Source organism: Pyrus communis, chromosome 4, assembly GCF_041283825.1.
Source record: "Pyrus communis isolate YQ-2024b chromosome 4, ASM4128382v1, whole genome shotgun sequence".
Classification (NCBI taxonomy): Eukaryota; Viridiplantae; Streptophyta; class Magnoliopsida; order Rosales; family Rosaceae; genus Pyrus; species Pyrus communis.
The window spans coordinates 15,446,865-15,461,944 of record NC_142568.1 but is presented as its reverse complement, the minus strand read 5'-3'; the positions used below and the strand labels follow the sequence as shown (position 1 = coordinate 15,461,944).

Genomic DNA, 15,080 nt, shown 5'->3' with positions numbered 1-15,080 from the left:
TTAAATTAAAAAAGAAAAGTAATGAGTTTTAACTTAAAACACATTAGTTTACTATTAAAGAAGAAAGAACACGGATTTGGATGCAAATGACAATTTGAATGATGAGGGAAATTCTTGTTTTTTGTTTATGGATGTACGTGTGATGGCAATAGCAGCCCAAAATGTTGATTTTGATATTTCAAAACAAACATGCATGGTGTTACTATTTTATTATATAATTTTGATTATTCAAACCAAATATATCAACTTTGACTGGAGGGAAAGGATGGTACCACATTTTTTAATATACCTTGACAAAACACAAAGGGTATTAACACATTTTATTTTATTTTTCACATTAATTTTTAATTTTTAGCCGTCAGATCAAATTAATTGAAAAAAATCAACGGATAAAAATTAACAGGGAATGTGTAAGAAGTAAAATGAAGTGTGTGGACAGCACACCCCAAACACAATTAACATTTTGCTTAAATTAAAGTAGTACAAATTATGATAAGAGATCAATATAATACAGCTTCACAAAAACATAATCTAAGCCGTTATATATGTCTAACATGAGAACGTTCTTCTTAAATTAAGTGGCATTAACATATACAGATATAAGTTTAGCTAAGTTAACTAGAACAGTGTCTCTCTATATACACTCAAGTTTGAATTCTTCTCCTTATCGTTTAATTGAATTTAGTGTAGTATTGCTTTTTTTTTTTTTTTCCTTTCTTGTTGAAATAAAATTTCATTGATAATCAGAGAATCACTATATCTGCAACGAGAGAAAAGTACAGCAACGGTAGTTTCGCTTCAATCCGTGAAATAAAATTTCAATAAACAAGTTGACCAATATCATTAGCAACCATATTTGCTTCACGACCTTGCCAGCAACATGAAAAATCACAAAAGAGCAATGACAAAGCTCTAATATCGTCAATCGGGTACATTCAGCCGAAAAACAAGCTTCATCATCATCATCATTATTAATCAAATTCACCACAACTTGTACGAATCATCATCAGCATATGTTTATACGAATGGTGGGATATGTGTGTTAAAAAGTTAATAACTTAAAAAATATAATTTTTCACCACTTATATAAAAACACGTAATGTACTACCCGTATTCCAATCACGATGAAAAATTTCTCGTAGCAATGACATTTTAGAACTAAGAACTCCAACAATCGAGGAAAGTTTTTCCTTCCAAAACCGCTGCATACCTTTTATTCCAGATAGCCCAGCATGTCAATTATCATTGCACGCGATATGAGAAGCTGAGGTTCCACCATAAAACGCGATATGAGAAGTAGTCTAACCATTTATAAGCACATACAAGGTCCATCCTCTAATCAATATAAGATTCATTCTCAACGTATTGTTTTTATAATAAAATAAAATAAAAATGACACTTTGAATGCGGTTTCTAACTACCAATATTCTTTAACTGAAACTTTTGTGGTTTTTAGTTTTGTATTGAAGTTCCTGACATTAATGTAATAATGTATTTCTATATAAGTTATTATATTTTTAAGGGTAAATCTCAGTTTACTCAAGTTTTGTGATTTTCAACATTTGGTATATCAAGTTTTTTTTTTTTGTCCCATAGTCATAAAATGTTAATTTTGGACAGTCTCATACATCTGTTAGTCTAACTGTTAAATCTTCCATTGACGCTCATGTAAACAATGACTAGACCACGTAACATTAAGGGTCCACGGAAAAATTCAAAATTCAAAATTTTTTTTTGGTCGTCTTCTACCTCCCCGACCTTCCCTTCCTCCCTTATCCCTCCATTCTTTCCTCTGCACCAACCCACCAAACCATCATCTCCTCTCCTTTTCAACTCATCAACATCCACCTTTCCCCTTCCATCTTCGACTCCACCCATCTTGAAGAAGCGCATCAAGCCCACGTGCTGAGTCTCCTGAGGATTGTGCAGAAACATCAGGTAGCTGGGAGAAACATATCACAACGAACAACATCGCGAGACTTCGAAGAATAAGCACTATCGATGCTTCGAAATCTTGAAACTCAGCACAATGCCACTCAAAACCAACTTGGTAGAAACCCAATTCCCAGATGACAATATGCACCCAGAAGACTTCCTATTTGTAACACTTCAGATCCAAAGAATGGTAAGTGAAAATGTGCAATAAATTCTGCAAATTCAAGCTTCAAAATCTATGGCTTTCAGCTCGTAAATCCATTATAGGTCCAATTAATAGAAGCAAAGGATACTTGGTAAAGGGACTTTGAAGGTTTCAACCGTTGCAATTCTTCAGATTTTGCTTTTCCCTTTGGAATCCTTGTAAAAGAAGCTCCCTCAGAGACTCAAAGGGCTTGGCTTTCAAATCTTTTCAGCTCAAAAGAAATTAAAACCCAGATTCTTTGCCATAAACCCATTTAACACGAAGGAAATAAATCGAAATTAACAGCAACCCAATAATCTTTTTCTCGCCTTTCTTCTCCAAACGGCCAAATTTGAGCAGTGAGATTATAGTAGTAAATTGCTTCCCAACAACCCCGAGATACAAATAGGCGGCGAAAGGACTAGAGCTTTAATGGATCCCGATATCGACCTGCATTTTTGACCAAATTCGACGGACCAACTCAGAGAAAGATTCAGCTGCGTTTCACGGCTGCGGAATCCAATTCGGGGATCGGAGAGAAGAAGGAAGGAAACTGAATCCCGTGTAATCAGTAGATTTTGTTTCTTGAGTGGAAAAATTGGGATTAGTGGTTGTGGAAGATAAGCTACGACACCATTTATTTGGGGATTAATATTCCAAAAATATAGAAGAAAATCAAATGGGGAAGAAATATATGAGATAAGCTGCTTGAGATTGCAGATGGCCAACGATGAGATGTGTACTGGTGGGGTGTGAAGTGAAACAAAAAGACAGAAATAATGAGTTGAAGAGAGGAGATGAGGGTTTGGTGGGTTGGTGCATAGGAGAGAATGGAGGGATAAGGGAGGAAGGGAAGGTCGGGGGAGATGGGGGAGATGGAAGACGACCAATTTTTTTTTTTTTTTTTTTTTGAATTTTTAATTTTCACATGGACCCTTAATAACACGTGGTACTCAGTCATTGTTCACATGGACACTACGTCTATCGTATGCAGCCTTATTATTGTTTTGCAAAGATACTATTTTCACAATTCGAATTCGTGTCATTTCAAACACAGACAAACAACCTTTCAATTGAGACGTGGCTTTACCCCATTTAAATTTTGTAGATTTGCTTTCTTCAACTACAAGTCACTGTTTATTACATTAACCATTTTTCAATCCGTTTGGGATTTTTTTTTTCAGCGAGTGTAACACTTGGTCAATGGTCATTTCCTTATAACTTCCCCCCTAGAGGTTCATGAAGAAAGAATTTTCGATCATGAGTCTTTTAATACACGGGCCAAGATCACCATCCCATTCCATTGATGTTTATTTTCGACTGTTAGATTAATAAGTTGATAGAATTATGGACAAATGGTGTACGAACCGCACAACATATTGATGGGGAAGTTCACTCTGAGAGTTGCAGTTATATGGACAATTAATGATTTCCCAGCTTATGGTATGTTGTTGGGTTGGAGCACAAAAGGGTATATGGTATGCCCAACATGAGGAGAGGACATGTCGTCCTTTTGGCAGTTGGAAATGCTACTTGCATCACCAAAGATGGCTCCCCTAAAATCACAAGTGGCATGACAAGGCTGAAACATTTGATGGCACAACAAAGTATCGAACTAGACCAAGAGAATTATCCGGAGATGAGATGTTGGCCAAGTTGAATACACTCCATTTTGAGGAAGGCTCGAAGCCAGTGGAACGACTTAATTAGACAAAAAAGAGAGTATATTCTTTGACTTGGAATACTGGTCAAAATTCAAAATCTCACAAATTGCTGATCCATGCATATTGAGAAGAACGTATGCGACAATGTGGTGAGAACGACTCTACCTATCGAGGGAAAATCGAAAGACACCATGAAGACTCATATTGGCATGCAAGCAAAGGGAATAAGGCCTAACATGTAGCCTACATTGGAAAATGGTAAATACAAGAAAAAGAATGCCAATTTTACTTTCAAGCCGGTTGGCAAGAAAGAGTTCTTAAAGTGGCTACAAGGTTTGAAATTAGCAATATAGCTAGACACTTGGACACTGTCGGGTTTGAAGAATCATGATTGTCATGTCTTGCTCAAACGGCTACTTCCAATTGGTACTCAGCCGTTCTTGGACATCGAGGTTGTTGAGACGATAACATATTTGTGTAGGTTCTTCCAGCAAATATATTGTAAAACTTTAATCATCCGATGTAGATGATATGGAAGAAGATATTGTGTACATCTTATGACGGCTAGAGAAAATATATCCACGAGCATTTTTCACGAGTATGGTTTCAGTAATGATACATTTGCCAAATGAAGTGAACCTTACTGGCCCGTGCATAATCGCTGAATGTATCCAATTGAGAGGTAATCTTGTCAATAATTAATTTGTTAATATTATTTCTCAAGCCCTTTAAATTAAAAATTTTCATACCATTTTATAATTTGCTAGGCTGCTGGGCGGTTACAAAGCGGTTCGTTCGTAACAAGGCACAACCCAAATGATCCATAAAGAGGAGGCTGTTAGTGTACAAGAATCCCTCACATTTTGTGCGAGGTACCTACGGATGTTGAAACTTCGTACAACAAGCGTCTACGCAATTCAATGGGGGTGAGCAGATTGAAAAATTAACTGTTTTGGCCCAACCTGCATTCCTATTCGGCGCAAGACCTTCATCTGAGCCCTTCAATTTTTTATTGTTTTCCTTAATTTCAATCAAGTTTCTATCACGTTCGACTAAATAGGGTTCCGATTTCAAGAATCTGCCCAAGTCAAGTGCCATCAAGCTCATTGATTTTGGGAGTAAGATTTGAACATCAGTATCACAGCGATGTGGTGTCAACACGCCATTATCGTGCACCGGAGGTCATTTTCGGTAACAGCTCTATGCTACTCAAGCAATATCTTGATTTCATATTTTTTCTTTTCTAGATAACAGTCATCTGATGTTACCCGCAGGTCTTGAAAGGAATTATCCTTGTCATATATAGTGTGTGGGCCGCATACTTGTTGAACTTTGCTCGGTAAGTACCGTTGAGTTCATGTGGAACCATCATCTATAGTTGAGCCGGTTTTATTTAAAGTTCAAAGAAAGTTTTTTTTTATTGCCTAGGAAGTGTCCTAGCTTTTTTGTTTACACTTGTTTTTCCTCCTATATTTTCTTTTAACAGGGTGAGGCCCTTTCTCAAACACATGAAAACTTGGAGCATCTTGCCACGATGGAGAGGGTTTTGGGGCCACTACCACAACACGTGGTGGTTATAGCCGAGTAAGATTCATGATGCACATAGTCCTCCATTGTTTTGTAGGTTGTGTGGAGCTCAAATACTGTGCTGATAAATATTTTAGAGGGGGAGCGCGAATAGATTGGCGATAGTGTCACAGTAACAAAGTGTTTATCGGGACGGAAGATTAGGTATTTGAATCTACTAATGTACACTGTCAAGTTGCTGACCAACTCTTATAGACCCTAAGGGCTTATTCTCTTTCAAACCTCCACTATATAGCTGTAAAATTAGTTTCGTTGCAGTTTTATAAAGAAAATTAAAACATTTCCATTGAACTATTGTTTGATGATTGGCTGCTTTTGATAAATATTTATTTTTCATAAAATTTGGTTTGCAAGAGTAAATGTTTTTTTTAATTATGTTGAAAATCATCCGCGTGTGCAGTGACAAGTGATAAATTGTACTAATAAATAGTGTTTCCGTTCATCTATTTTATCTCGTCTTGATATAGCTTAGAAGAGTAGTATTATTTGTAGTAAAAAAATAAAAAATTTAAAAAACACAAAAGTAGTTGGCAGTGACAAACCGTGAATCAACAGCAGAGCGGACCATGTCCTTATCATTCGTAGCTGTAATTGCACTAACAAGCATATCATATTATACTGAATCGGTGTAGCTTAAATGATATCTTGATCCTCGCATAGAAGATTAAAGTCAACAAGGCAATCATGTGACAATGCCATTGGATGATATTCTAAGACACAACTTGGAAGGAATTTGTTTTTTTTATTTTTTTATTTTTTTTTTATTTTATTTTATTTTTATTTTTTAAAGAACAGTTGATGGCTTCGTTAAGGAATTTAATAAAAACAATTTCATTTGATGTGCTATGCAGTTAAGAATGACTCATTTACATTGGTGTGGGACAAGGAGGATTTCATGTTCTGTCAAATGCTTTTAATTAGAGTTTCTCTTAGAGTTTAAATCCCACGTAGGAGAAATAAGAGGTTTTGTGACTGCGTTGCCTACTTCTCATATTGTCATGATAGAACCTCAACTTCCTTCAAGAGTTAAAATGAGAAAACACTAATTGAGCGGTAGAATGTACTCTTTTGGAGGAATCCATATCATTTTCCATTTTCTTTGTTAAATTTTTTTTTTATCAGTATAAGTATTGGCCATTGCATCCTTAACTTCATGTTTGGGTGGAGGAAGATCATCCTTTTTCTATATGGTGTTTTATCATCTATCTACTCTGATCTGTCGGCTCCACTGTAATAAACAATGGAGTTTGATTTTATAGAAAGGAGAAAAGAAAAAAGAGAACTTATTTTATCTAGATACGTATGCCTCACCAATTCGGTGGGTGCTCGGGATTTCTCATATTTCATGTAAATTAAAATTCATCAAATATGATTGTGCAAATCACATGCTTCTCCCATGCATCAGAAATACCTTCTGCAATGAATCCCATGAAAAGATATATTTTTATGGATTATCCATATTCGATTACCATGCAAACATGCAAACAAAACTATCTGAATACAAAGAAAGAAACAAATGAAATGCAAAAGAATACAAAAGGCACCGATCGAAATGCTTAATAAAACAGCAAGAGCGAGTTCAGTAGTAAAAATATCGATCAGAAAGCTCTGCTATGTGCCCATAAAATTGTCAGTAGTTATAATATAAACGTTACTGTGAATTCTACGCAATTACTTGCCATACTTTTCTACAGTATGGCTGCTTAGCAAGATAAGCTTTTAGATATTTCTATTATTTAGTTGTGATATCTTACGTTGTTAGACTTAGAGGATAATGCACAATCGTGCATCATAACAACATATAATATATACAACATGACAAGAGAATATTTTTCAAACTATGATAATAGCAACAAGGTGAACATTACTTATTTTTATGACAATATGTCATGAAATCTAACATCATTTTCAATTTAATTACTAAGAACTTTTTGAACCAATAAATATCATATACGAGATATGAACATATAATTTCCTACAATTACGCGAAACTATAGTGATGCTGCTATAACAAATGGTATTATATATATGGTGACTAAGAATTTGAGATGTTGAATCTTGAAATGCTAAGGTATCTAGGAGAGGGGGTAGACAGTATGGGTTAATGTTGTAGGACGAAACCGGGGCCTAGATTGCCTACTGAATGAGCGTGGGGGGCGCGAGGCGCAGTGGTTTAGGGTTTAGGCATGCAACAAACTATCATGTGTTGCAGGCAGAGGGACCCCACGTGTCACGTGGACAATGGCTTATTGGCCACGTAGAAGAGACAAATAAGGGGCTGCTTGTAGAATCTCCTCTAATCCCCTCTCCACCAATCATCGTCGTCCCCCCACGTGGGCATATGATCCCCCAGTCCCAACGTACATTACCCAAGGACTGACCTGCATTTTCTATTTGTTTATTTATACAATCTATCTTCACAATTTTTCTTTAACTTTAACCTATTATTGTTCACTTTTTATGATCATCCAGCAGGTGCCTCTTGCTTCTCTAAATCTCTCACTTTCCGATCCCCTTCTTCTTTTGAATTCTCCTTTCAAATTCTTCGTTGTTCTACAAATCTTCTGCAGCTGGGATAGCAAAAACTTTATATATATCAGTTAACATATATCAAAATATATAAACATGGGAGACTCTTCTGCTTCATACATCCACTTGGTAAGCCTTGTTATAATTTTTATGAAAATTCTTCTGCTTTTTCTTGATCACCAAGATGATGTATATCTTTGATTCAATATATATATGATCGATACATTAAAAAAACACCACAAGTCAATTCGCGAAATTTAGTTTTTCTCAAGTTTTTCGTAAACCAAGAGCACTTATGACATTTTTAAAGGGGTGTTGTTATATTTTTTAATATTTTGTGGTGATGAAAATTAATGGTAGTGACATGCATGATTATAAATAGGTGCACCATTTAATCGAGGAGTGCATCATATTCAACATGAGCAAAGAGGAGTGCATGGAAGCCCTCTCTAAGCATGCAAACATAAAACCCATCATTACCTCCACAGGTCTCTCTCTCTATATATATATATGTGTGTGTGTGTATTATATGTTCTTTGCATAGGATTGAATGGTTAGCTAATTAATGGACTAACTGATTAACTGCAGTGTGGAAGGAGTTAGAGAAGGAGAACAGAGAGTTCTTTGAGGCCTACACGAAGAGCAGGGAAGCAGGATCCTCTGAGACGGTCACAAAGCAAAGAATCCAGAAGATGCTTTTTGATCTTTCCCAGAGCGGCGACAACTCCACCACCACCGATGACGACGGTGATGAATCTGATGACTAGTAGTCCCTTTGATTTTTTATGCAGAAAACGATCGATAAGAGATGGCCTTTTTGGCTTTAAGTGGTATATAAATCTGTAACATCAGGGAGAAAGTTGCTAAAAACAATAGGCAAAATAACAAGTTGTCCAGGACAATACAAGGGCAAAACCGGACGGAGCATACGACGTCGTCGTGTAGCAGTCATCAATACTAGTTGGGAATTGGGGTTTGTAAACCCTTGAGACTTGAGACTGCGTGGGTGGCTGGGGTTAGCAACGTGGCGCACACGTGGCAGAGCCCGATGTGCCCCATTTGCCTCCATTGTGTGTGTGTCTCCCATGCAGATACTGTACTGATTTGTAAATGTAAAATTTTAGAGCTATGAATTCTGCAAATTCCTTTTTCCTCTTTTTTTTCTTTTTTGCTTAATTCTCATTCAAATAATTTCATCTAGAAAAGAAATAACTTCTCATTGTGTTTAGTTTCTCATTTTCCATTTCACGAGATATTATATAGCAAAGAGAAGTAAAAATTTTGAACCCGAAACATAGTGAATTAATGAACTACTTGACCAATCTATCACTCCAAAATTTACTGTTCAGGCAGCTTTGGTTATTGGGCTATTTTACTTTCTTTCTCCTGTAAATATGTATAAATATCATGGATGTTTTGTTTGTTTTCTCCAGTAATTCTGTTCGTGGGTCATTTGAATTTGTCGCCATTGTAATTTTTCGTTCGAGTTCGGTGGAGAAAGGCTGAGAGTGACATCAAGTTTTAGTTGTACTAGAATCTTTGCATACCTGCGGGCTATGAATTTATATTTAATCTTTTCCCACAATATTATGATTAGTATTAGATTAGGGTTCCGGTCTGTAGTGCTTTAAGTCACTTGGAGATGCAATGGTAGATATAGATTGTTCTGAGCTGATGAACTTGTGTTCTTCAATTTATTATGTTTCGCGTTTAAACTCTTTTTTTTTTTTTTTTTTGTTCAGTGTGTGATTAGTATTAGACTCGACTACTGTGGTGAGTAAGATCTGTTCGGCCTTTTCAACAATAGGCCCAAAATAATTCAAAATAGAGAATGTTTCCTGGGAGTGCATTAGTTGTCTCTAATGATTCACTATGTTTGACAAGTTTAGTAAAACAAAATTTTTGCTTGAAATTTGATAATTTGGTACTATGATTTAGTAGTATTTTTATTCTCACTTCATAAGAAGTTATACGTTTAACTTTTGTGGATGATGTGTTATATATTACATGTGGCTTCGTAGCCGATGTGTGGCTAGCCCAAATCTCTCACATTCTGGTGTAAATAATATCGTTCTATTAGAAAAGTGAATAATTTGTCTACATTAATAGTTACTTTTAGGTTAAAACTTAAATGTAAAAATGTTTAGGAAAATGTATAAAAAAGTCAACCTCAATGCTTAACACATTAACTGCTTGTTTGGATATGCTTTCAAAATAACTGAAAACAATTTTGGTATAAATGTTTTTGGAGCCTATCTTTAGTAAAAATGTAAGCAAATCCTGGAAAAGCACTAAAAGTGCTTCCTGGAAGAAGCAATAACTGTTGCTTCTTGCAGAAAGCACTTTAAGTGCTTTTAGAACCCAAAAACATTTTTTTCTAAAATCGCTTTCAATCATTTTAAAAGTACATCCAAATCAGCCCTAAATCGATGGAGATGATAGTCTTTTCTTTCTTCTAGGGGAAATCTAGTGGCAGAATCAGTTTGGCAGCCGAATTGATAGCCCCAACTGACAATTGACAAAAGCTTATTGACATGGCTTAAAACAAAATAGATACCAAACTAATTTTGTGGTTTACGGATATTCGGTTCAACCAAAAAATTTGGCCAGTTCCAGGTTATGGTGGGTGTCGCTTATGGCAGATTTTGTGGTGGTGGGTGTCTTCGAGTTGGTTGGGTCTTTGGGGCAACTTAGAGGTTGTGATGACTAAAAATACATCTTCTCTAGTCAATATGATTACTGTTTTATCGGTTTTACAATGGAGCTCAAACTTTACTTTTGTTCCTCAAAACCAAAAACTTTACTTTCACTCGCACACTTAATTTTGATGCATTAGACCATCTCCAAAGTAGATGTCAAATATGTCAAATATGACAAAAGAGATATTCAGGTGTTATGTAATGCATATGTCATATATGATGTGATAGTTGAGTCATTTGACTTCATGCTTTCTAGCTGTCTTTTATTTTACTGCAAACAAAGAAGGAGTCAAATATATTTAATTTTTAGAGTGAAGTGCTGATTTAGTCTTTGAACTATCACTTCAATAAAATTTAGGTCCTAAATTTTTTTTTCGGTAGAATAAGTCTTTAAATTCATTAAAAATTGCTAATTTCATCCCTACCAGTATATTCAAAGTTGTTTTATCCAATTTTTCGTTAACTTAAGTCACTTGACACACTTTAGAGTGTAATACCGTCCTTTTTCTTGCCTATAAGCCCTTAACATTTCATATAGATTATGAATTTAACATCTAATTTACCCTTTAAAGTTAACTTCATACACTTTCTTTATGAACCCTCAATTGTGTATCACATGCAAGTAATGTGATTTAAATTGATGAAAAATTGAGTATAGTAGCTTTGAATCTAATATTAAGGATATAATTGGCAGACTATTATAATTCGAGGACTGATTTTTTTGAAAAAATAGTTTAGTGACCTAATTTTGATTCATATGATAATTCAAGGATTAAATTGGCAGTTCACCGTAATTTTTAATGCATGGGTCATGTTAACAACCAATAAAATAAAAACTATAATACAATAAATATTTGATGTATCCATAAAGAAAGAAAAAAAAAAGAAAAAAAGAAAGAAAGAAAGATTTAACATTTTCTAGCGACATGGCTGGTGCTAGTTTTGTGGTAAGAAATGAAGATGGCATTGTGATGGGAGCTGGTGCTTTCAACTTAGGACTGTTTGATATTGTTGTGCTTTGAAAAAAAACTGCTTCTGCTATGCTGTGAGAATAAGCTCATTTTTGCTGTTTCACGTTTTCAATTTTTTTTTTTTAACCCAAAATTGTGAAAATAAACTGTTCTTAAGTGTTTACCAAATACCTTTTTGAGCTCAGCTTTTTTTGATATCCACTTTTTATAAAAGTATCTCAGTACCAAACCAGTACTTAGACAGTGCAACTATAAATGAAGTGGAGGAAAAAGCTTTGAAGGAGGGCTATCCTATAGCAAAGAGGAAAGGGCTTAAAAAGGTTTATGTTGAACTCAAATCTTATTATTAGGGAGCTTCAAGGCATTTTTTAGCCTCCGTGGAACCTCCGCTTGTTTTGAAGATATTAGATGGCTTACTTCGTCTTGTTTGGACGTGAGATGGAATCACATCTTCAAAGAAGCTAATTTCCTTGCTGATGCCTTTGCAAAACAGGGACTTCTAGTTAGGAATAGCCATTTTTGGCAGTATTGTATTCCTTCCCTTGCTCGTCCGACCTATAATTTACACTCTATGGGCTGTGGTTGTATCCGTGGTTTCTTGTTTTAATGCATTTATTTCGTATCAACAAAAAAAAAAATTTATTCAATTTCGAACACATCAACTATCAAATAAAATTTTAATATATTATATTTGACATGCTATTAGAAAACCTAATAAGTCCACGTTAAAACAGAGAAAGCCCATGCTAGTTTCTAGTGAACCCACTTCAAAACCCAAACAAAAAGAAAAACAAAAGTTCAATGGAAATTCCAGCCCAATAAAAAGCCCAGCTGAAGGCTCACACCCGGAGTACCTTTAGCTGACTGTCGAATTCCTCTGTCCAGCTCCTTCTCGAATGTCCCATTAAGGAAACGACCCTACGACACCGTTTCTCACCTCCCAGACGATAATTTTGTTCTCCCGGACCAACATGCCTAAACGGCATATACTCTCAGCGTTTTGAACTTTCTCCTGTTACCTATTTCCCTTCCCACTCCTCCTCCATCATCTCTTCCACTTCTCTCACCTCCATTGCAGGGTTTTACAAAACCCCAGTTCTCTCTCAATCCATGGAGTCTCTCGCCAAACTTCACCACCGTCACCAGCCCCTCACCCTCTCGCTCAATTCCCACTGCCCATCATCCCCAAAACCCCTTTCTTCCTTCATACCCCCGCGCCAATCGCCGCCCTTCAACTTCACCACCCTCACTGTCAGAGCCTCATCCTCATCGCTTCCGCCGTCCTCGGCCCACCCACCTCACCAAAGCCCACAAAACTCTAATCCCATTTCCTCTTTCAAAACCCTAGCCCCTCTTGCCGCCCCTATCATCAAGACGACCTGCGCCGCCATCGCTGCCGCCACATTATTCTTCATGAGGTTCAATCACCGAACCGCTATGGCCGCCACTGCAGTCGCACCTTCCATGGTTGAGCCAGTGGAGCAAGAATCATCCACTGACAGAGTTCCGTATGAGGAGAAAGAAAGGGTTCTTGAAGAGCAATTGGCCCAGAACCCGGATGATGTCGAATCGCTCAGGAATTTAATGGAGGTCAGGATCAAATCCCACAAGCTGACTGAAGCGATTCAGGTGTTGGAGCGCTTGATCGAGCTGGAACCCGAAGACTTTGAGTGGCAATTGCTGAAGGCCAATGTTCACAGCTACATGGGTGAGGTCGAACTCGCTAACGCTGAGTTCGAGGACATTTTGGCGAAAGACCCTTTCAAAGTAGAGGCCTTTCATGGCCTTGTAATGTGCGCTTCACAATCACCGGAGAAATTGAAGAGTGTGACGAAGAGGGTGGAGGAGGCAATGGTGAAGTGTAAGAAGGAAGGCAACATGTCGGATGTGAGGGATTTTAAGCTGTTAGTTGCGCAAATTCGCGTGATGGAGTCGAAGTATTCCGATGCTTTGAAGCTTTATCAAGAGCTTGTGAGGGAAGAACCGAGAGACTTCAGGCCTCATCTGTGTCAAGGAATCATTTATACAATGTTGAGGAAGACTAATGAGGCTGAGAAACAGTTTGAAAAGTTCAGGAAGCTTGTTCCAAAGAACCACCCTTATAAAGAGTATTTTGATGACAATATGTTTGCGACGAAGCTTTTTGGACAGAAGGTGGAGAGGGAGAGAGCAGCGTCGAAAGTCTGAGGGAACTGGGGTTGCTGAGTTTTAGCTTATTGTGGTGGCTGGCATCTGTAATGTGGTGGTTCCCTCTTGGTTTCTCTCTGCATCTGTTTTTGGTTAATGCTTTGGCTAGTAGTGTTCACTCAAACTGTAGGTAATTTTAGTTGTAGTCGTCGTAGTAAAAGTAATTTTCAGAATGTAGAGCTATCTGTGCATCGAATAGTGAAATTTAATATCTTGTTGAACCAATTTTGTCTCAATATTTGGAGTTATACCTGGAATGAAACTGTTTTTGATGTGCTGATGTTGAAACGGATAACATCCCGTATTGGTTTAATGTGTTCGGAGCTCAAAAGCATGCTTTGCTCTGTCCCAGAAGGCTCATTGTATGGTGCATATAGTTATTGTGGGAATGTTTCTTTGCCAATGGGACTGCTGCAGAAGTGGTTGTCATAATCTTTACTGATGGAAAATACTTTGATAACTGTGTCCTGTAATTTAGATTAATCATACACAAGAAATTCTGGGTTTTACTTCCTCGACTCTAGTTCCGCTCCATATGATACCATCGTAAATTATATAGTGTGCCCTGGATCTCAGTTCTGGTCATAACTTCTTCGACTGTATTTCAGTTCATTGATTTCCCTGGCAGGTACTACTAATATATCCTTCGTGTAACTTTCACATGGTCTGCCCTGGTTCCCAAGTATCGGTAGCGATGTCAGTTACAGTCAATATTATGCAGTCAATTTCTTTTCAGAAAAAGCCTTTAGTGCTGTTTTATTTTTCAGTATCAAGTGCGGCTATTCATGTCATGCTGTGCTTGATTCAAAGTTGTTCCACATCTCGTTAAGGGTTGAACTTCGTGTGAATGTTCTTAGCATGAAAGGGTATGTGAGTGACTTAGAAATTCAAGTTCCAATATAACTTGTAGTAGTTGATGAATTTGTTTTGGTTTATGTAATGCACAAAATGTGCATAGTATAAGGCGGTGGAGATGTTGAGTTGTTGACAATTATATGATGATTTATATTTGTGTGTTTGTATAATTTGTTGCATATTCGGATATGGATTAAGGACTGGAGTTCCTTACATCGCATCGTTTTTATGGTCTCTACTGCAATATTGTTCTTTCTGATGTCATGGCAAGTCTATGTATGCTTTATACTTTCTTACTTAGTGGAACATCCGTTTCCCTTGCTTGAGACAATATTTTCTGTTCCTTCATGACTCTCGGGCGTGATAGTTAATGGTTTATTAGCTGATGACTGGCGTAAGAGGCAACCTCTTTCGTTATTGTGCTCCATTTTTGCAGTGAGCAGATAGGCAGCAAAAATGCATATGATTA

At 36.8% G+C, this 15,080-nt stretch overlaps 2 protein-coding genes across 2 annotated transcripts; both read left to right on the top strand.

The window, feature by feature from the left end:
• Positions 1-7,779: 7,779 nt before the first annotated feature.
• Positions 7,780-9,051, top strand: LOC137721658 (uncharacterized). Its single transcript, XM_068460679.2, has 3 exons — positions 7,780-8,028; positions 8,282-8,387; positions 8,488-9,051. The coding sequence occupies exons 1-3, from the start codon at positions 7,996-7,998 to the stop codon at positions 8,664-8,666; spliced, it is 318 nt and encodes a 105-aa protein (XP_068316780.1). The 5' UTR covers positions 7,780-7,995; the 3' UTR covers positions 8,667-9,051.
• A 3,458-nt stretch (positions 9,052-12,509) lies between these two features.
• Positions 12,510-14,028, top strand: LOC137723125 (protein SLOW GREEN 1, chloroplastic-like). The gene has a single exon (XM_068462294.2). It carries the CDS (start codon positions 12,680-12,682, stop codon positions 13,754-13,756), a length of 1,077 nt encoding a protein of 358 aa, XP_068318395.2. The 5' UTR covers positions 12,510-12,679; the 3' UTR covers positions 13,757-14,028.
• Positions 14,029-15,080: the final 1,052 nt, after the last annotated feature.